Below are 24,449 nucleotides of genomic sequence, written 5' to 3' on the forward strand. Positions count from 1 at the left end.
CTTAGGATTACGTCCAGCATAACTATCCTTGCCGGTAAAATTTGCGGAAATATTAAAGTCCCCGCAAACTATAAGAGGACATGGCCAGGATAGTAATTCTAGCTCGAGTTTATCAAATATATCAGGTTCGTCCTGGTAGGATCCATAGATTGTACATAGAGTGACCCCTATCTTTAGTTCAACTATAGCCCACCTACTCCAGGCATCAGATAGAGAACATGTACACCCTCCCAGGTTATTTTTTACCAATATGGCCACGCCCCTGACCATAGACGTTTGTGTAGAACACCCCACAAGTTCAAAGCCCTTAATATTTAACAAATGTTTCTTGGACCAGGGCAGATGCGTTTCCTGAATACATATGACATCCAGACGGTTCATACCTGCGAAATGCCCTAGTTTCTGCCTTTTGAACCCGTCATTCAGCCCCCTCATATTTAAAGAGCAGATCCTAAGCTTTTTCATCATTCCTTTGTTCAAAAACAGAGCCTACATGCATTAGAACAATAACAGTAACAGCGATACACCTGAATCTATTGCATTTTTCTTTTTTAACCCCCACCGACCCACCCATCCCACCCCAGAAAGTGCCCAATAACACCACCCAACCCCCTGCTACCCTGTGACGCCCCTCCCAACCACCCCCTCCTGACAGCTACCTGCCCCTCCCTGAGAGCGCTCAGACCTAAGTCTGTGCATGCGATGTGCGTGATCCTAGAAGGCAGCAAGTCCTATACACAACACATACTTCTAAACACTGTGGCTAAGGGAAGGAAGCAGCATATTCCAAAATAGAAAACAATCACCTTATGTGCAGAACTAATTACCACTTCCATTCCCCCTATTTCATCATCCCACCGGATCCCCCCCCTTATATTGTGGCTCCAGATAAGCTAAAGTCCGGCCATTAACCCCCATACTCCCGCACCCCCTTTCAACAGCCCCCACAGCCCCCACTGCTCAATTCATCATCCATACTATACCCTGACATACTACTTGTCCAAAGAGTCCAAATACTCCTTTGCCTTGATCTCCGAGGAGAAATATCGAGTGGACCCTTGATTAATGATTTTTAATTGTGCAGGATTGACCAAGTATCCTTGGATCTTTTTATCCTGAAACGGTTTCATTATCTGTCTAAGCCTCCAGCATCTCTCCACAGTTATATGGCAGATGTCTGGCCTCACAAAAAAGGAAATTTCCCCGCCTGATCTCCTAGCATCCGGTCTTGCTTTGTCTGATATTGACTGCCTCAAGAGGAAGTTTCCGAAAAAGACCAGAATGGCCCCTTACTTACTCTATCTCAACGTCATCGAATGACACCCTCCCCTCCTTGTTCTCACTCACAATGAGTCACTCAATCTCTTTTACTTACTTTCAGTATAACGCACACACATGCTCTCACATACCATGCTCTATCTCACACAAACACACTCTCACCCGCACCATCGACACAACATATTTTTAACACCTTGGTTGCTACGGAGATTATCCTGCTGTGCTGCAGACCCTTGTCTCCCATTGTTCATGACGACCACACGAGCAGTGTACTGCATGACGAGCTGAGCTCGTCATGAGCATGGAAGGGGTTAAAAGCATTTAACTTACTTCAGCTGATAGTAAATGTCTCCTATCTGGCTCTTGCCGCTCCATTTCATATGACTCTAATAGTAAATGGTAGACTATTTATTGTTGGTATGATAAAATGGGCAGAAAATGAGGTATAGCTCAGAAGCAATTGGCCCTGTGTTCTTGGCAATGATATTGACTTCAGAGGTCAAGGGTCGCAAATGCACTCCCAGGGTTCCAGGAGTATACCTGCGTCCTGACTGTGAACTCTGACAACCCCTAATTTATGTCAATTCACCCATTTCCCCAAATCCCAGCTCTATCTACCTGGCTTGCTTCATTACCCTCTGTCTTTCATATATGTATTCCTCTTGCTCTCTCAGAGCTCTCTCACACCAGTCTCTCTTTATTACTTCTCTTACTCCTGCCACCTACTCTCCAGGTCTCTCTTTTAACTTTCTCTGTCATCCTATCTCTCGCCTAGCGCTACTTTCACTCTGACGTCTCTTTTGCCACCTATTGACCCTCTGTGCTGTCTCTTTAGACTGTTTCTTTGTCACCTTTGTCATACCTGTCTTTCCCTCTATTTGTTTTATCTTATTTGATCCTTTCTTGTTTTTCACATTGTGTCTCTCCCATCTTTTCCCCCCTGCCTCTGTAGGTTTTTTTGTGCCTGCCTTTGTTATTTCTTTCCTATCTTGTGGTATGTCCTCTTCCTCTCTTCCAGTCTCTCTGCTTCTCCTGGTCCTTTATTACTATTCCTTTGTCCTTGTCCCAGCCTTATTTCCCTGTCACCTTACAAAGCTTTTGAAAGACATTTTTAGACTCCTTTTTGTGCCAGGAACTCACAGCTAGTAACCATTAATTAATTAATACTCAGAGAGGAGTTACCCCACAACACCGAAAGAATGTGAACTCAGCTGGGAGAGGCCTCATGGGACAGAGTTGGTGCAATCTATAGATCCAGTGAAATCCAATGACTTCATGATAATATAAGGGGACTCTGGCCCCGGGGAACAGCTGCACTCATGAGTGCCAATAAGGGGAGGAGGAGTCAGCATTACCCAGCACTATGTAGCACTTACATCCCTCATGCTGAGCGGGACACACGCGGGCCATGCCCAGGCAAAGCCCAGGCCATGGGTGGGTCCGTCCCTGCCCGTCAAAGTCAGGAAAAGATGTGGCACAGCCACCCCCCTTTGTTTTAGATCAGGAGGTTAGGGGCAGCCATTTAACTGCATTAGTAAAGTTACAGTGACTCCCTTATTTCCTTTTTTTGGCTATTTGTTGCTTGTAATTGAAGAACCAAGAGAGTGAAATTGCTAAGGACTTTATATCCCTCTTCTGGCTCGATTGGCATTAAATTTTATCTCATGAGGAACACAAAAGCAACTAGCAGATGCACAGGTGACTCTTCTCAGGTTAAACAGCCTAAACAATTAAATATGCAGCTGAGAGTTGTGTGGCCAGAGACATAGAAATCCTAATTAAGCAAATAGAGAGTATAGTGAAGACGAATGCATTGTGCAGAGAGGGCGTAATCAAAGGGGAACATGTAGCTGAAATATTCAAGAAAAGGCCTAAAGCATGCAAATAGAATAACCTCTCAGCTGCATAACAACCCACTGGGAAATTAATTTCTCCTAAATTGAGCGATTGTTCAATCACTGCCAGTGAGGGGCAAGTGGGAATAATACCTATTGGAGAGTGTTAAAACACATATGAAATTATGCAAAACGCACACACTACATCCAATCAACCTTTTAAACACCCGATGAGCCATCTTAAAGAGCCTAGTGCTGATGATCTAACCAATTGCACGGATCCCCCAACTCTGGCTTCATTAAAGCCATAATAGGGTAGATAAGCGATTTAAAGTAAGTCATTTTAGGGGCGGTGGCCACTTTATTCAAACTATTTGGAGGGGACCCGAGTTGAGTTACAATTTGTCAGATACTCCAAATCCCACGCTTACTACCAATACAGTCCTGGAGGCTTAACTAAACCTGAAGCAATCTTTCAAAAAACCTCCATGGACATCAGACAAGGGTACTGCTAGAGGGTGCAGGAACTTTGACTATTTAGGTTGCATCCACACAGGACGGAAGAATTTTGACATTAGTAACAATGGCACAGTTCCATCTTGGGTCCCACATACGTTTAAACTCCCAGTTTACCTACTAATGAGGGTACAGATCCTTCTTTGGCATTATGCACCTCCAAGGCAGCTTGTTCATTGTCCATGAGTCCCTTGTTCAATTGTTTTTTATACCTTACAAAGTAGCTTCGAATACTAGACTTTCTGTTTCCTGGTCATGGCCATAAAACGGTCCAATTGCGTATATGACAAATGTTCCAAACCTAGAGGTTAGTTCTATCAAATGCAGAGACTCACTAAAAAACAAAGTTTTACATTGGATTAGGAATGTCTGTCATTGTTATAACATTTTTAAATCACATATTGTTTATGTACAATGCTATGATGGGACTCAACTGAGGACAAGCTTATAGATCAAGAGTTAGCTGTGGGCTTGGTTATACTAGAACAGCGTACTTGCCCCACCCCCAGAGGTATCTGATATTTGACTCTCAGGTGACGCCCCAGAGGGATCTGGGCGCAATGTAGTTAGGTGCAGTGAAGTATTGGGCGCAGCAGCTCCTTCGATGGGAAGGGGCCCAACTGCTTTAGATTGACTGCCTTCTCCCTTCTCTTCCTTGATTGAAGACAAAGTCCGTTTAGACAATATTCCAAGCATTTATTGCATAGCCACAGAAGCGAAGAGATCATTCATTGTGGTCTAAAAGGGAATCTTAACAATCTGAATGAGCATAAAGAAAATTACTTGCCCCCAAAACTGTTCTGTGCACGATGGTTGTTCAAATGAGGTCTCTTCCAAGAAACCTGGGGCCTCATTTATGAAAAGTGACTCATCGCTGCGTGAAAACAGCGATGCGTCACTTTTCAATGCACTCTCCTTGTGACACCAATGATGCGTCATATTTACAGTATAACACATTATCGCGCAAGGAGTTACGGATACGTCAGTATTTCTGACGTATCTGTAGGCGCAAAAATGACGCATTACTGGAGTGTGTCCCAAAAGTGACGCAACTGAAGCAATGGGTCATTATACATCGGCAAGTCCTATGTGAAATGTGCCTGCGTCAGTCTTACACCTGCCATGAGGGAGCTTAAGATATTGACGCATTTGCATCCTAGAAGTGTCGCAGTGAAATCTCATAGATTTCACTACTTCACTTCTACTTGGCTTACTTGCGTCAGAACACGCATCCTGCATACATTATACCTGGCGCAGGTATTATGTGGGGCAGGGTTTTACAAAGTGACGCATCCACCTAGATGCGTCACTCTGTAAATATGACGCAACATGGTGTATGTTTTACACTGCTGATGTGTCACAAAAAGTGACGCACTGGCGGCGTAAAAGAGACACAAGGGCTCAGAAATAAGCCCCCTGGTCTCTAAATCAAGTTTATAGAACAGGTTACATCACATTAATGCACAGGCATCTAAGGCAGGTAAACCATCTAGAGGGCTGATCATGTGGATAAAACTTCACTTGATTGTACAATCAAGCAAACCGATATTGCCTCTCCAGATTTACTAGCTCTTTCGATTGACACTGAAGCAAGGGACTCCATATCTTCTGGTACATATTTACAATAGGACTACCTCTCAAAACAAGGAATCTCAGACTCTAAAAATCTTGAATAAAACTTTTAGTTGACCATCAGGAAAGGCATTTTATGGTCATCTTAATAGATTTCAATAAATTATGTTAGAATTGATCAAAGATGAGGACAAGAGTTGGGGTATTTCATACTTACTTCACTCAAGGAGAAATATGAGGATGTGTACAGCTGCTTTACAAATAGTAGAAATAGCTGTGTTCCATAGTTTAAGAGCTTGCAATGGTATCACTACATACATTGTTGGGAAACTGTGCCAGCAATGGTTAGAACACTCAACAGTGTCAGCAGTTAAATACCACATATCCCTCCTTTTGGATAATATTGATTTATAGGAACTTTTGTTGGATTGGAGATATCCTCATTCTAAACATTTTATATTTGCCAGTTTTAATGAAATTTGGAAACGTTCTCAACAAGAAGCAGTTGAACATTTGACACAAATTCATAAGAAAAGTTTGGAAAAGGCTTTGGCTATTGTCGATAATGGGATGACTACACTGTCAACTAATATTTATTAATTGAATAATATTGTTTCATCTGCATTCAATATCATAAAAAATGACATGTCTATTCCACAAAATGCACAATGTCATTTAAGGTCGATTTTGCTATTGAGTAGGACTCTGCAGGTTCTGAAATCGAGTAGAGTGTTATGGAATTACCTGAATGCAACTGAGTAGTTTGTTCCTTATAATTTGACACAAATGCAAAAAATAATGGCTATAAAACAAACCACCTACACCATGTTTAATTTCAAACGTTAAGAAAAAGTCCCCAATTCGGTTACTGAAATGCCTTTGAAGTTTGGCTCACTCATTTTTTATTTCTCTTATGATTCCCACGTTTCATTTCACACCATGGGGCCGATTCCGACCTGGGTCGAAAAGCACTCCAACCGAGCTAGATCCGGGGTGTTTTCCAACCGGACCGGACTCCTGCAGTCCAACCGAGTGAGTACGATGTGGCCATATGCTGTCGGACTCGGTTTGGTCGGACTCCCATAGAAGTCAATGGGAGCCGGTCGTACGACGCATACATGGACTCCCCCTGACTGAATACATCACGGACAAGTGTGCCCCCTACAGTGGGCATGCGTCAGTGCCATCCACACTGTACATGCCTGTGTTGGTGTTCGAGTCATAAGGCTGTGGGTAACAGGTGGTCCGACGCAGATCCCCGAAGTCCAACTCCGGGAGCTATTGCGAGCCGGACGCTCCGACTTGATCCGGCTGTCCGAATCGAGCATCATACTAGCTCGGTCGTGAAACGTCTCCATTGCCCGCCACGATTTGCTTGTGACTGAGTCGTACGGAGCGGTTTGGCCCCGTAAGCGATTCGGACGGAGATTTCGCGCTTGTTCGCATCGTACTTTGACGTCCGGATCCGTGTACGACTCGGACGGAAATCCAGCCTCCAAATCGTATCCGCTAATGCAGAGGCTGATTCGGTGCCCTTCCGATCGGAATCGGCCCCTAAGTCTGAGGCATTGTCAAATAGGAAGATATGAGGAGAATGGTATACATTTTTTACATGAAGCTTGGTTCCTCCCTTTTCAGTAAAGATGCACACATAAGAACAAAGAGGCTTTTGTTGGTCTACATGATTTTTGGGCTTCCTTAGGTCACTCGTTGATCTGCAGAGAGATTACATTTCATGGCGTTTATAATGCCTCTATGGTTAACTTAACATGCTATTCGAAAGGTGTTCCTGTACAATTGATAAAGACTGAATTTCTGTTGCTTTCTAATGGGAGCTATCTAATTTTAAATGATCAAGGTTGTTTTGGGATGAAACCAGGTGTCCCTTATGTTGTAACTGTTTTTAGGGTTGTAACATCCTGCATGCATAGTTTAGATCCTCACACCCATACTATTAGGGAAGGTTCTCTGTGGCCCAAGGTCCTCACGGATGCCATAAGCATTGATAGATTAAGCAGACTCAAAGCCTTATTGTTTCAAACTGATGTGGCTCTTACATCTTTCCGAGAAACTTTAGATCTCCAAGTAGAACATTCCTCATCAGACGTGAAATCTGTTTTACAAACTCAATTACCACAGGATTTTGGTGAGCTTGTGCGCTGTATTTTCAATGCTTCTATAAAAAAGTTTGAGTGGCACACTTTTTTTAAGTGATTTGGACTGGACTTGTTTCTACATTCCAGATTGTACTTGGAGTTATTCCTTCCTTTTTTCACTCTTTATTTACAAGCATTTTTGGAGGCTTTCTGATAGTATTATTGCTCCTTGTTGTTGCATTAGTTCTGTTTTTATTGCTCTGAAATGGATGCGTTACAGCAAGGACAAATGGACATGGAACTATGGCACATACTTCTGTGAATTCATGAGTATTTTGGAGAGTCGATATTACTGAAACAGAACGAACACTGGTTTCTGTCCTTCCGGCCTATATGGCTTCAGAGAGTGCAGCCTGTGTTTTGCTGTATATGGTGCTCATTCGAGTATGAGCTCCATTTATGCCTTGCTCCGCAATTGTCGCAGTCCTCAGATATAAATCTGCTTGTACGCTCTTTACAGTCGTATAAACTGTGTTGTGAAATAATGCTGCTTTCTTTGCAGCACGATACCTAATATGAGTCTCCCTCACCAATGCCAAATGCTCCTTAGACTTCAGATTTCCTGGTATCTGGGCACTATTCTGATGCTGCACTCTTGGCACTATTGCACTTCAGGCCACTTTTTATGTTATGTCTGCAGATGCAGATTTCCTCCTGGGCCCTGCCACCACTCTGGACATGGATGTTGTGGACACTTCAGAGATGCCCTCCTTCACTTCGGATGTCTCTTAGATACATGAATTGGCAGTTTTGGAATTTCTCTCTTTTTAGTAGTATGAGTGGTTTGTAATTGCCATTTTTTATCAGCTTTGAGTTTGCTTCTGCTGTTAAAGTGTTCATACAAAACGCATGGCTATTAACATAATCCTGTTGCTTCTCTTATTATTTCATATAGTCATATCCATGAACACATCAGGGGTTGTTACGGGGATTACATTCAGTCTCCATTTTAGATTTCCTTTTTTAACTTAACGTCTTTTTAAGATGGCGGTTTGAACATGTATTTCAGTAAACATGAGAAAATGCCACGCTTGCATTTATTTGTTGTAGCTGTAGTTCTGTAGACTGTAATGTTAGTTCCAGGGACGCACATACTAATACTTGATGTTCTTACTTTATTATATGCTCATAGGAGGCGACTCTTTTCCCCAGACTAAGTAAAGATGTTATTCTGTGTTTCTAGCAGAATGAGAAAAAGCTGATGTTTTATTATTTAAACAGTGGAAACGTGGGTACTGTAACAAGTCCTTTCTCTATGGAAAGAGTTTACTCTGTACCACACTGTTTGCAGAAAGTGAAACTCTCTTGAGAAATACACAGATTATTAAAACGTATACACTAAGAATAGTGCACACTCTATGCAACCCTTGTGAAAAACATACACTATTCACTTAAAATAACCAGGGTCTGACGTGCTAAAGATTTAACTACCTGCTGCCTTCATACTGTGGTGAAACCTTTACAGATAGTCATCTTCCGAAAGGAAAGAAACACATGTACATAGGCTAGTAGGACTTAATCAGCACTGTATTGGTTTTTAAGCAGCTCTGGCAAGAGGCAGCAGTCTCTCTATGTTTAAAAACCACAGCAGAATAAACTTTTATCTGTAGTGATTTAAACATAGAGATACCTCTCCCTTTTCCAGCCCTATTTAAACAACTGCACTGCAGTGAATACCCCTCGGTGCCCTTATGTACGTTTGTAAGGGCAGCGAGGGGTATGCACTGGAGTGGATACCCCTTGGTGCCCTTACATAGGTCTGGAAGGGCAGTGAGGGGTATTCACAGCACTGGAGTACATACCCCTCAGTATCCTTGTAGTGTAGTTCCTACATTCCCAATAGGCTCTGCGCATTGGAATAATATATCCTATAGATTTGACGTAGGACTGAGGTCTACTAGGTCTCTATCGAATATACTAGACTTAATTGTGAGTGCCAGCTAGCTCAGAGGTCACTATAAACTTTCTCGAATAAACAAGAAGGGATTAGTCTCTGACAACCGCATAAACATGATAACTTTGTTTCCCAAGAATAAGAAATGTATCTCTAGAGTCGCAGAAACAATAGATAGTTATTTCACTCAGTCAATCATGCATTCTTCGTTTCACCAGAGGTGCAGAGAAATAGAGAGACGGGCGTTTTCAATAAAAGGGTATTTATTGAACGTTATCTTTCTCGTGCAGAGGAAATGAACTGCTACAATCGTAATACTGCTTGCAAAGTACAATGCGTACAGTACGAAGAGTATTATAAAATAATATGTAAAAGCATGATATAGTTTCTAAGCCATAAAATACATAGAATACATACATACATTAATAAATAAAGACTAAAAGTACTCAGCTGGTGCTTCTAAAATACGCCTACCCCGGTGTACCTAACCTAGGTCTAGTACAAGGGAAGAAGTAAGTGAGGTGTTGCTTAGTTTCAGTATTCTTTGCCAAGAATCTAATCCAAGAATTCTCTATGGGTCTAATCAGCTCCATACCTTGGTTTAGAATGTAGGAGGTCTGGTATCTCTCTCTCAGGACTCGATTTCCTAACAACCCGCAAGGGTAGCTTAGAAACACTGGAGCTGGATTTCTCGGCAAGAGAAAAGACAGCGTCTCTCTCAGTGCGTCTGCTGGAGGGACGGCTTCCTTCAGCACTTGCTGTAGCTTGGCGCGTCGGGCAAGTAGATAGTCAAACTGCTCCAAACCACCGTGTGTTTGCCTGAGCAAGTGTGGGCATATTTATACCTTGAAGTTGCCTAGTTTGACGTAAGGTTGGACATAATACCGTCATCAAAGACTCAGTTCTTTGAAAACTCCATGAGTACTTGGATAAATCAATATTCAAGCAAGGGGAAGTCCCTGACTGCTAAAGGCAGGTTTTTCCAAGAAATCGTTGTGGATTTTCGGAACTAGTGGAAGTAGCCATGCCGTATTTGGACTGCATAGGCTGAGTCTAAATAATTTCTATGCCTATATAAGGATAGGGTGGTTTATACCCATATATGGGCATGAATCGGGAAAATTACACTAGGGTCCTAAATTCATTTTCAACATCCTTACATATTTATTGAAGGAAGCAGTGGGATATGCACTGCAGTGCAGTGCATACCTTTCGGTGCCCTTACATAAATATGTATGGGAAACGAGGGGTATGCACTGGAGTGGTTGCCCCTTGGTAGTCTTACATACTTATGTAAGGGTACCGAGGGGAAAGCACTGCACTGCATTACAGCATATACCCCTTGTTGCCCTTTCATAAGTATGTAAGCCGTAAGGCCACTGATGGGTAGGCACTCCACTAGAGTGGATAACCCTTGGTGCCCTTACATAGTTATGTCCTTACTTAGTTATGTAAGGGCAACAAGGGGTATGCACTGTACTGCACTTCTGTGCATATCCCTCGGTGGCCTTACTTAAGTATGTAAGGGTGCTGAGTGAAATGCACTGTAGTGGATAACCCTCACTGCCCTTATGTAAGGGCACTGTGGGGTATGTACTGCACATTGCGGTGCCCACTCTGTCCCATTGCAAAATTAATTCCATGGAATTCTGCGTAATGAACTATTGTCAATTCCACCGACCGCTAGTTGGTGCACAGTCAAAATATTGACTTTTTTATATCGACCTACACTAATTTAATATCGTAGGGACAGAATATCGATGTCAAGAATATCAGTTACCAGAATATGGACCTTAAGGTAAGTAATATTATTTTTTTAATATCGAAGTAAGTAATATCGATGTAAGTAATAGCGAAGTAAGTAATATTGTTAGCAAAAATATTGTTGTTAATAATATAGATATTTATATTAGTGTTATGTATTTTAGTATATATCTTATATCTGTTTAACATTTTTTGTAATGTATTTTTAGCATTTTTAAATATATGTATTAAAGGTTTAGGAATTACTAATTTATTTTTTTAAGTAAATTTTACGTTTTAGTATCAGAGCGGGTTGTGGGTTTATAGGGGAATAGGGTGGGAAGTAAGTTAATTATAATTATTTAATTAATATATTTTTATTTATTGTTATGTATTATTAACGTATTGCTAATTAATTGGTAATTAATGTTCATTAATTGATTAATTTATCATTATATTAATTATAATTATTTTAATCTTTTTTGTATTGTTATTGTTAATTAATTTATTGTTAAATATTTTATAATTTGTAAATAATTTGTAATGATTGATTAATTAATAATTAAATTAATTATGTTATTTTTTATGTGTAGCGGCTTGTGGGTTTATAGGGGAATAAGGTGTGAAGTCATTTAATTATGATTAATTAATTAATTAATATGTTTTTTCTTTATTGTTATTGATTATTACTTTATTGCTGATTAATTATTGATTTGTAATTCGTTTTTATTAATTGATTAATTTATAAATATATTCATTATAAGTAATGTATTATTATTTTTTATTTATTGTTAAATCATTTATTGTAAATGTATTATTAAATGGTAATTCATTTTTAATAATTGATTAATTGATAATTACATTGTATTATTTTTTATGTTTAGTGGGTTGTGTGTTTATGGGGGAATAGGGTGGAAAGTAATGTAATGTTATTTAAGTAAAAATTAATTAAATTGTATTGGTCTTTATTATTAATTTGTTTTGTGAATTATGAATATGTTATTTATTTAAAAAATATATTTAATTAATAAGGATGTTAATTTAACCCCTATGCTATCCTACATCTTCCACACTGTTACACTCACTGGAGTTGGAATAATAATTTTAACCCCCTTCGCTATCCAACACTTTCCCTACTGTTGCTCTCACTGGAGTGGGAAAAGTAATTTTTACCCCTACGCTATCCAACACTTTCCCTACTGTTGCATTCACTGGCGTGGGAATAGTAATTTTTACCCCAACGCTATGCAACACTTTCCCAACTGTTGCACTCACTGGAGAGGGAATAGTCATTTTAACCCCTACACTATCCAACACTTTCTCTACTGTTGCACTCACTGGAATGGGAGTAGTAATTTTTAACCCCGGTGCTATCCAACACTATCTCTACTGTAGCACTCACTGGAGTGGGAATAATAATTTTTGCCCCTACGCTATCCAACACTTTCCCTAACATTGCACTCCCTGAGTGGGAATAGTAATATTTACCCCTACGCTATCCAACACTTTCCCTACTGTTGCACTCACTGGAGTGGGAATAGTAATTCTTGCCCCTACCCTATCCAACACTTTCACTGTTGTTGCACTCACTGGAGTGGGAATAGTAATTTCCCCCCCTATGCTATCCAACACTTTCCCTACTGTTGCACTCACTGGAGTGAGAGTAGTAACTTTTAACCCGTCACTATCCAACACTTTCCCCACTGTAGCACTCACTGGAGTGGGAATAGTAATTTTTTCCCCTACGCTATCCAACACTTTCCCTAATGTTGCACTCCCTGGAGTGGGAATAGTAAATTTTACCCCTTCGCTATCCAACACTTTTCCTACTGTTGCACTCACTGGAGTGTGAATAGTAATTTTTACACATACGCTATCCAACACTTTCCCCACTGTTGCACTGTTTGGAGTTGGAATAGTAATTTTATTCCCTCAGCTATCTCATAATTTTTTAATCATTTTTGTTAATTTAGTATATATTTAATTTAAAAAAGATTTTAAATAATATTTTAAATTTGCTATATATATTTATTTAATTTGTATTTATATTATTGTTTTATGTGTATAGATGTATTTATAATTTATAAGATATGTTTTAACAATGTATACGTTATTAAAATAATTATTTAAAAATATTAATAAGTAAGTATATATATTATATATAATACCACTTTCTCTCCATACGGTCAGGTATGCGATGCACTCCTTTTAATAATTTCCACGAATCAAAGAAGCTTGAAGAAGTTTATTTAAACATGAAGCCAACGCAAACCCTACGCGTTTCGGCGATAAATCGCCTTGGTCACAGGACCCATGACCAAGGCGATTTATCGCCGAAACGTGTAGGGTATCCGTTGACTTGATGTTTAAATAAACTTCTTCAAGCTTCTTGGACTTGTGGAAATTATTGAAAGGAGTGCATCGCGTACCTGACCGTACGGAGAGAAAGTGATGTGACACATGGTAACAACCTCGGACCCTGGAATGCACCGACGCAGAAGTGTCCTGGTGATTTGAGGAGGTGGAAAGGTATTATATATTATATGTATATGTTTAATTTATTTTTACATTATATATATATTACTTATAATTTTTAAACATTTTGAAGTATTTTTAACTATGTTTATTTTAATTATATGTATTATTTACTTTATACTTATAAAAAACAATATTTTTAACAATGATATTTTTGACATCAATATTTTTTTCTCAATATTTTTGTACTTACCATACTGTAGATAGGACTTCGATATTCTTGCGTCGATATTTCTGTAGGTTGATATTCTGACCTTTAATATTCTGTCAGTGATTCCCCATAGTTAGTACTGTGTGCACACAGTCTACGCTCTTATGTAGATATTTTCATGCTGAGACTACTCTGTCTAATAACTCAAGGCTGCCTACAATACTTAGAATATATTATGTAGAATCTTTGCCCTGTTGGAAACTTTTTCTGCAGAACCAAAAAAACTGTAACCTTCACACAGAGTTACTTTTGAATACAAAGATTTATAATGTGTTCAATATCTCTACACACCTATAATGCATTAGGAGCATATGCATTTTGTGAAAACTTACACCCATTAGCTGGACACAGGCTGTATAAATTTAGGTAGAACAGTGATATAGTATCTACCTGCAACTATGTAAACTTAAAACAGACTAGCACTTTCACTGGATAATGTCATCAACAATGCTATCAATGATGTCATCAACGATGCTATCAATGATGTCATCAATGGTGTAATTTGAGATGTCATCAATAATGTCATAAATTATGTCATAGAACATGTTATGAGTGATGTAATATGTGAGGTTATAAGCCGAGGTTATAAGCCGGGGATGGCGGGGCGCAAGTTATAGGTCTATCGTAGATCCTGATTATTGGATAATTGATATTATGCAAAGTTTTTAGCTATTTCTATGTATATGGTCTGGTGTTATTTTTCCTCTCAAACTTTCTTCAGCAGTGTTGGTCAGGGCTTCAAATAGATATGACATTTGTGCACGAGTTTGCTTTAAAACCATTTTCCTGATTATTTTAAATGTTGATGGAAGTTGCTGATCATTTCTTATCAAAACTATTTAAATTGGATGCAAAAGGCTGACAACCCATGTGCAGACAACTTTGGGAGACGTAGGCATTTTTCTGTGGATTTTTAACAGTTACAGGAGGTTCGAGAGAGAGAAAACTCATAGCTTTGAACACCTCAGGAAATCTTATGATAGCTGAGCACTAATACCCCTTTCAATTTTCATAAGACTTTAAACAGTTCCAGTCAAACTATTTACATCACAAATGCATCACCTACCTGTTCAAATCACGATGTATGATTGGATAGGTTAGGTTATGAAGATACTCCATACCTTTCGCAACATCAACAGCAATTATTAATTTGGACTGAAGATCGAGATTCCTGGGATAAAAAACACATGCATAATTATGTCAGTATTTTACTGCGTGTGTCTAATACAGTTTCATTAGAGCTTGGCATAGTATCTGTCATTTGAATGCTAGGAATTTCTTTCATCTGTGCTATAAGCTTAAGTAGAAATATACGCACAGACCTCTCTTTTTATGTTATAGAGTCTCCACAGTGGTAAACTCACTCTTAACTTGTAGTTTGTGAATACCTAAAAAAATGTATAACTTACAGAAAAGTCTAAATTTAATTTTCTGAATCCAGCCCTGACTTGCCAAAGTCATATAATCCTGATTTTCGAGGACCTTCGACCTGAAGTGATTACTAGATATTACGAAAATGGCAATGGATTTGCAGACTAAAGCTCTTATTACTATACCAACAACTCTGAAATATATATTCAAATGGGCTGCAGGCAGACCTATCCAGAGGCAGCAATGTCAAACTTCAATATTTTGAACAAAAGAAGGAAAATCACTTTATTAAACATCATACAGTATGGATTTTGTTTTAAAGGAAGATGTGGCCACCTCTGAATGTTATAATTGGTTGTTGAGCTGTGCTTACATAATGGGTAAACTTTAGGTAATCTTTGCTTACATGTTAGAACTGTTATCCTTAGGGTGGTCTTTCCCCAGACATTTTGCCTTTTGCCTCCCAGTATTGCAGATTATTTTTGTTGGCCTTAGGCTTCCGAACACTTTATCACTGCTAACCAGTTCTAAAGTGCATGCTTTTCTCCCCAAAATATGATGACAATGGTATATACATGATTGGCATATTTGTTGTTCAGTTAAACCCTTTTAAAGGAGAATAACTATACTCAGGGTCCGTACTTCAAATGCTACGAGTGGGCTACAGGACTGATTGCACCACCCACCGAGATAGCATTTCAAACATGTCCCAGAACTGTCACTTCAGTGCCTGTGTGTGCAATTTACTGCCACTTTGACTTGGCATTTAAAACTACTCACCAAGCCTTAAGCTCTCCTTCTATTACATATGTCACCCCTAAGGCAGGCCCTAAGTAAGCTTCAGGGCAGGGTGCCATGTAAGTAAAAGGTAGGACATGTACTTGTATGTTTTATAAGTTCTGGTAGTGACAAACAGCCTATTTTGTTTTTCAGTACTTTGAGGCCTACCCTCTCGTAGGCCAGCATTGGGAATTCCTTAATATACTTTTAAGCTGCCAATTCTGATCAGAGACGAGTAGCTTTTTCATGTTTCATATGTTGGGAATGCTAATGATAAATACTCCTTACTGGTGAAGTTGGATTTAACATTACTGCTTTATAAATGCCTTTTTGAGAAATTGGAAAGTTTTCTGTACTTATTGCTCTTTGGGGACAAAACAATCTCGCTCGGAAGGCATCTGAATCGGATTTGGCTTTACCGGATCCGATTCGTAGCCCTTGTTTACAACCGAATCGTACACAGGTCCGAACGACCAAGTTTGATGTGAAGTTCGCGTACGACGGAATAGTTTCCGTGACCTGAACCTGTCCGTACGACTCAAATGTAAACAAAATGTGTCGCACAATGGAGCCGGATTCCGACTGAGCGAGTATGATGCAAGATCCGGACAGCCGCTTCGTCTCGTTCTCAGCTAGACGAAACAGCTGTCGGAAGCGTACTTCGGGGGGCCATAGCAGGCCCCCCTTTACCTGGGGCATTCTGCATCTGTCACGGGGGTGTACCCATGGGTCCCCCAGATACAGGCATGCACAGTGTGGCAGGCACCACAGGGTGTACGCTTATCCCCACCCACCCCTTTTCTGCTATGGGAGCCTGTGTACGCGTCTATACACAGGCTCCCATAGAGTTCAATGGGAATCTGAACGAAACGAGTCCATAAGCCTACGGCAGCATCGGATTCATTTGTTCAAACTCCTGGAGCACATCTTGCTTGGAAAGCCCTCCGGATCCGAGTCGTATGGAGCGCTTTCCTAGCATGATCAGAATCTGGCCCTTTGTGCCTGACAGCCTGTCTCCAATTGTTGTCTATGTTGGGTGACAGCTACGCTTAAGTTTTGGGTCTCTGACCCCCTAAAATAAGACATTTCGATTCTTGAGCTAAACCTCTGTCAGAAGGGCTGCTGTGCTGCCTAAAGTACTCAACTAGACTGCTTTTCTGAGAGGACTGCTTTTCTGCTTGTGCCCTGCTGCCTGCTGCTGCGTGCCTCTTATGGAAGAGAGCTGGACTCTGCCGTTCTTCCAGTGATCTCCAAGGACTTGCTGGCTTGCCTCCTATTTCCTGAAGTCTCAGGAACTTAAAAGCCATTCTATAATTCCACTGGTGCTGCTGGACTCTGCCTTCTATGAGACCTACCCTTGGCTGAGGTGAGCCTCCATGTTCTGGGCCTCAGAAGTTGGTTCTGTAGCTACTTTCTTAAAAACCGACGCACCATCACAACTGCGTTGATTGGAACAGATGCATCAACGCTGATGCAGAGGCTGTTCAACAACAGCATTTCTACTCTTCGCAGGTCAACTACGATGCATTGCCTTCACTTGGGGGCCCATTATGATGGCGGGCGGATTGCCACCGCCTGCCTGGCGGGGGCAATCCGCTCGCCATCCACTCACATTTTCCCCCCCGCCATATTAGTATGGCGGGGGGGACCTCGGCGGACGGAAAGACCGTCCGCCGCTTTTCCGCCCCGGTCACCTTGCGGCCGGGGCGGAAACGGAGTAATATGGTGGCGGTGTCGATCAGACACCGCCAGTCATATTATCATGGGCATTTTACAATGCCTTTCCGTGGCAAGGCAGGCGGACTTGTGGTACCCCCCTGGCATTTGCATAATCAAAGCGGCAGGCACCGTGCGGTGTCTGTCGCTTTTATTATGCAAATGTAAAAGTGCTTTTTAAGCATTGTGGCGGGCGGTGCTGAGAGCACCGCCCGCCACAATGCTTCACATGCAGGATGTGCCCGCTACTGTGGCGGGCACATCCTAATACCAATACCTAATACCACTCCTTGCATTCTACTGATTGGGTGTTTGACGTTTACATCCTATTTAGCTCAGATAAATATTCACTATTTTTCTAAACCTATGTGGAGTCCATCCATCCATTTCATAACTTTATTTCGATTTCACAAAGAAATCATAAAAGTATACATCAATATAAAACACCAGCTACAATAAAACCACGGTACATATTTACATAATTCTGATTTTCATAAACATTCAATATCGGTTTCTAATCACAAGAGCTGATCTAATAAAACTCCGTACAGCATTACAGACGTTTGCAGTTGACAAAGATAATAGATATTCATATCCTTCTTTATAATAGCACAATCAAAAGGATAATAGTAATGGTCTAATAAAAGTGTTTCTTGGGACCTTATACAAAGTGCAAAAGAGAATAAGATGCAGGGTGTTTTGCGAGACCTTATTATTACAGGGGCAACAAGGTAGCTTCTCACTCCACCCCCCCTGCTTTGGAAAGGCAAAAAGGAAGTGTAGAGTACTAAGGCGCAACCTTGTCAAATAGAAACGCCATTGCGTATTCATAATATATGATAAATAAAAGGGTCGCACTAGTTTGCCCCGGACACGTAATACATATTCACTGTTCCTTAAGGGACCCAAACTAGAACTATAGGCGTTTTTGATGGTTAACTTGGCATCCTTATTGCCAGGGTTTGTAAACATGTTTCCTAACCCAATCTTATAAAGGGTATCTCTGACATATCGAAGCCATGGAATTTCCCTATAGTACTCAAGTTTAAGGCAATCTTGTAGGATATCTTTTGTCAATTTCAGTTCCTCAGACTGCCAAACTTTAGACCATAATACTAATGGCGCTACGTTTATAATGTCACTTGCAAACTCAATACCAACCTCCCCATGACAAAAAATGTTTGATGTGCTCGATGGGACAGATAGGAGACGTTTTATAAATTTATTCTCCATAATCTGTAGCTTTTCCCAATTTTGTGACCCCCAGACACCAGCACCATAGGTCATAGCAGAGACACATTTAGCTTTATACAAAGATATTATTTCTGCTATACGTCGTTGTCCTAATTTACTGGAAAAGCGAAAAAGAGCTTCAATTGATTGTGTAACCTTTTGAACCCGGGCTAATATCAGAGGTTCCCAGTTCAATTTTTTATTAAAAAGGTTTCCCAAGTAATTAAAGTTGTCAACTTTCTCTATATTTGAATCCCTCACCATGTACTTGCGGATTTTAACACTTTTCGGACCGCAAGTCATGGCAAAAGATTTAGTAAAATTGACCCCAAGATCTAAGTTTTCCATAAACATATCAAAAGCATTCAGGCAAATCTGCATGCTATTGGGAGTAAGGGTCATTAGGACAGTGTCATCTGCATATGACAACATTGGAATTCTTTTGCCATTAATCTGAGGGAAATCAGCACCAGTTTCTAACAAAAAACTTTCTAGTCCGTTCGTATAAACCAGAAATAAAAAGGGGGCTAAAATACATCCCTGGCGGACACCTTCGGTAGATAATATAGGTCTAGTTTTCTCTCCCCCAGGGCCATATCTAATTCTCACCGTTGTGGCAGCATGAAGCCTGCGGAGCAGAGTAACCAAAGGCTCCTCAAACCCCATAGACTCCATCATCCGCCACAATTTACCCCTACATACCGTGTCGAAAGCACTGGACAAGTCCATGAATGCCAAATGGATAGAACTATTCTTGGCACCCATGTACTTGCCCATAATCAGTGCTAGATTTAAACACTGCTCAGTGGTTCCTTTCCCTCTTCTAAAACCATATTGGGATTCTACAATAACCCCCGCTGACTCTGCCCATGTTTCAAGGCGAGCAAATATCACCCTACCCATTAACTTACATGACGCGTCTATTAATGATATTGGCCTATAGCAGCGTGGGTCAGACTTATCACCCTTCTTAAAAATAGGTACCACAACTGCCTCTTTCCAAGAGGTCGGAATGGACCCCAGCGTTATTGCCTTAAAAACATTCAAAAGTAATGGGGACCAGACCTCCAAATTATGTTTAAAAAGATCCAAGGGTACTGCATCAGGGCCTGGGGCCTTTAAAGCAGCCCCCTTGGTCAAAGCTAGCTTTACCTCTGAAAGCGTTAATGAATCACTAAGTGACTTTGCTGATTCTATATTAAAATTATAATCACCCTCACCCGTGGTAGCAGTCAGCAATATCTCATTTGGGTTAAAGATTTTACTATAGTGAGCTACCCAGGAGTCTTCAGGTATGTTCACTCGAATGGTATTATCTTCCCCTGATTTAAAAAAAGGCCTATTTATTATCTCCCAAAAAATCATATTATCCCTTAGATCAGCCGCTTTTTCCAAGTCTTCCCATGCTATGGTCCGTAAAGCATTTTTTCTCTTGCTCAGTGCCTCCCTATATCTTTTCCTAGCTGATCTAACCAATTCTCTATCACGTGGGTCTCGGCGTAATGCCTTTGTTAAATGTGTTTGAGCAAAAGAACATTCCGCATTAACCATTTAGGCCCACAATCTTGTTTCCTCCCCCCTGTCTTTACAAGGTGTGAAGCAACATTTCCCAATAACAATTCAAAATTCTCAATTATGTGGTCTGGATCAGATATAGGTGTCAGACAAATTTCTATCTTATCCTGATTTTCCTTAAAGACATCCGCTTCCAGTTGCCTCACATGTACTTTGTCCCACCTTAAAGTAACACCCTGGTTTTGGCTATATACTATAGGTTGTTCCACAAACTGGTTCTTCTCGAGAGCCAGGTTAAAACTCAAGGTTAGGGGGTTATGGTCACTAGCTGGGTTCGCCTCAATTCTAAAATCTTTCAAAAAATGAGAGAAACCCTTAGATACCACGGCAAAATCAATTACACTCATTCTGCCCCCTGTACCTTGAAAAGTGTGTATATTCAATGCACCAGAAAAGCTAGACGTATCCAAGATACATAGATCATTATTCATGACAATACTATGTAGAGCCTCCCCTTGTTTTGAATGAGTAAAATGAGCCATAGGTTGGTCAGTTAAATCCATCAGACCACACACCCTAGATCCGCTGCACTTACATAACTCACAATTAAAATCACCTAACCATATAATTAAAAGAGGGAAGACCCTGTTTGTCACCTTAACAATCTCTTCCTGTAAGTTATCAATAACTACGGTTACATGGGGATCAAATATATTATAATACCAATTTACAAGAAGAAGGGTTACCGGAAATAAGTCCTTGATCATAAGTAATTGGTACCAAGGTGATTCCACCACTCGGCTCACATGTTTTAAGTTATGCTTTACAGAGATAGCTGTCATAAGCCCACCCTTAGCTCTCCCTGCTTGCGATGGTATTGCACAAACATTAAACATTTGAAACCCATCCAAACTCTGATCCACAGTACTCCATGTCTCCTGGAGGCAGGCAATATCAAAAGATTCAATATAGTTTAGCCAGACAGGATCCTCTAATCTTCGCCCAAGGCCGGCTATATTCCAAGAAATTAAACGGAAACAACTAACCTCCACCCGATTACCTTCATTTCCCTGTAGTGATTTCTCTATAGGATGAGCTAGGTCACACCCATCTACCCTATTTTCTCTACCATTTGTTACCACATCAACATCGAGAGTATTTATATCTCTAAATGTACAAGGGTTGTCTCCACACCGCTGATCTAAGTCAGGATTAAGATTTAATTTATACATGGATCCCGTATTCCCTTGAATAACATCATCTCCATCTCTACCATAAACTACAGAATCATTATGTTGTTCACAGCAGTTTTGGAGTATATCACTAACCCAGGGGTCCTCCACATCATTTATGTTGTTATTAGTTATTGTCTTCACATCATCCCACAGGGTAGAATCATGGTGGGACACTGACGCAGAAAGTGTAAACATTTTGTCCCGAGCTGGAATTTTTTGTTGGGAGGTTAGTTTCAGTCAGTCATTAAAATCCATAGGAGTTAACGGGTGGAACATATTTGATAGAGGAATATTCCAAAAATCCTTAGGGTTTGTAGGGAAGTGGTTATTTGAACTAGAGTACATATTAGGGTTATTTTGCGTAGGGAAAAAATTAGCATTTCGGTTAAAATGGGAGGGAATAAGCTGGTTCATAATTTGTTTCCGATGATAGGGGAAATCCAAACCATGTCTCATCCGAGGTTTAATCGAGGAGAACATCATGTTTTCCGGGTAAAAGTATGTCAAATTTCGGGTTGTCACTCCTCCATTACTATTACCCGGGAACCAGTCACTAATATAAGTGACCACCCTATGATCCCGAAAGTTAACAATAATCAAATCGCCCTCTATGTCTTTAGGGCGTATGCCCACCCAAAAACACCTTCTAACTGAGACAATGTCTCCATTCAAGTGTGAAGGTAATGGTCTATTCAAACGTAACCAGTGAATGACTTGATTTTTTAAACTAATATTTGATTCCACATTTCCCTCTGCTACAACAGGAACGCCTGTTAAAATAATAACAAAATTAGATGAGTCCGGGGCAAATCCACTATGTTTTTATAATTAGATTTACCTCTATTAGCGGAATTTATTTGGGTAGAAGGTAATCTATTGGTGTGAACGGGCTTCAGAACCACCGGACGAGTCTTTTCTTTACTTGTGGCTTTCCTAACTGTTGAAGCTGATGAGCCTGCTAGTGTGATAGAATTCTTATTAGCAGGCACATTATTCGGTTTCACAGTAGGAGTATGTTGCCTACATTGATTGCTTTCAGATTGTTTATTTATAATTTTGTTTTCAGTTGGAATAGCTGGGGTAATTGGATTTGAGTTCACTGATAGAGTAAACTCTGGTAAAAGGCGATCCAGTTTTTTATCCAGCCTTTTAAGCCTTTCAACTAAAGGGAGAATAAGAGCCTTTAAAAGACTTTCAACAGCCTCAAGAAGCCCATCATTAAGAGTAGATTTATGATCTATAACAAGTTTCTCTGTTAATACTTCTTTCCCCACTATTAACTCTTTCCCCACTACATCTGATGGAATTTCTTTGGGGACAGCTACCCGTGGCGGCTTCCACGGGTTGCCCGACCCACTTTTATTTTTCCCTCCCTTCCTCCTTCTCTTCTTAACTGGAGAGCATACCGCTCCTCTGCTCTCTTGTCTTATTTGATTGTCACGCGCTCTACTTGGTTTAGTAGTAGATTGAGGATCAAGCAGCGTGACTATCTCAGTTTGGATCTTCAGGGGTGGAGGTAAGATGTTACTAATAGAATGGGGAACAGCATCCAAAGGTGAGGGGGTATTAAGATCTATAAGATTATTGGATGCGGCCATGGGCAAGTTACTTTTACCCTCCACAGCCGCATCCAAGTCCTCCAATAATGGTGGGCTTTCTTGGAAAATTAGGGGAAAGTTATCTGTGTTAAACAATTCCGCATCAGCCTCAACATACGTGCTATCAAGTACCGAAGTGCTTATAGCAACCTTCTCGTGATTAAGAGGGGCCTGTCTCTTAAGGAACTCAATTGAGAGGCGACGCTCGGCCCTCCTTTCAGCTAGAGCTAACTCTCTATCAATATCTTTAGTAGATCTAGTAAAATATTTATCAAGGGGGCCGAGGATGGGTGCACTCACACAATTAGGTAGAGAATTGGGAATCGAGCTAGACATTCTTAAATAATAATACAGTAATAAATGATGTCTAAGGAGAAAAAGGGTTGCTAAACAGGAGGTAGGCAAGTTAAGTCAGCCTATAAACAATTAAAGAAAGAGATAAAACACACTATTTCATGAATTACTATCAGAGGAACTCAGGGGTAGATGGGAGTACAATACTAATAATAATAAATAAACCAAAACAAAGCTTATCAGAGGGGGGGCCCAGCCCAGCCTCCTCCGGCCTCTGACGGCCACAGACGGTCCCGCCCTTGTCCCTTGCTTCTCCCGGGACGCTCCCGCGCGCTCCCGCGCCGCGGGGAGAGCTCTTCTCTTAAATATGTGGATCAGTAGAGTAAAGGCGGGGCGTGGCGGTCAGGGAGAGCGGCCAGGTGACTGGAGGCGCGGGTTACCGAGGCTTCTGGTAGTCGAAGTCTGGTCCCACACACTCGCAGCCCTGCGCAGCACACGCTTTCCCTGTAAACACTGTCCAAGCTTCCTGATGGCAGAAAGAAATGCTGCGGGACCCGCGAAGCGGGTACCGCAAGTTGTGAAAGAAGAAGGGCTAGGAGCGCCCACAGCAGCAACCAGCACGGTCAGCAAAATGTCCCAGTGCGTTTCTGCATCCAAATCCTTTTGAATGTGAAGGCGGGGCGTGGCGGTCAGGGAGAGCGGCCAGGTGACGGGAGGCACGGGTTACCGAGGCTTCTGGTAGTCGAAGTCCGGTCCCACATGCTCGCAGCCCTGCGCAGCACACGCTTCCCCTGTAAACACTGTCCAAGCTTCCTGACGGCAGAAAGAAACGCTGCGGGACCCGCGAAGCGGGTACCGCAAGTTGTGAAAGAAGAAGGGCTAGGAGCGCCCACAGCAGCAACCAGCACGGTCAGCAAAATGTCTATGTGGAGTCGTTTTGTGGTGTATTCATTGTGGTACTCTGTAT

The 24,449-nt window shown here is 41.0% G+C and overlaps 1 protein-coding gene across 2 annotated transcripts in view; it reads right to left on the minus strand.

The window, feature by feature from the left end:
* TNNI3K (TNNI3 interacting kinase) overlaps positions 1–24,449 on the minus strand; it is a 2,668,544-nt gene that overhangs the window by 1,540,940 nt on the left and 1,103,155 nt on the right. For both annotated transcript variants that reach the window (XM_078668672.1, XM_078668665.1), the window contains one exon: positions 14,807–14,911. In XM_078668672.1, coding sequence (XP_078524798.1) covers positions 14,807–14,911 — 105 coding nt within the window. The remainder of the gene's footprint in view (positions 1–14,806; positions 14,912–24,449) is intronic.

Source organism: Lissotriton helveticus, chromosome 1_2 (genome assembly GCF_964261635.1).
Source record: "Lissotriton helveticus chromosome 1_2, aLisHel1.1, whole genome shotgun sequence".
Taxonomy (NCBI): domain Eukaryota; kingdom Metazoa; phylum Chordata; class Amphibia; order Caudata; family Salamandridae; genus Lissotriton; species Lissotriton helveticus.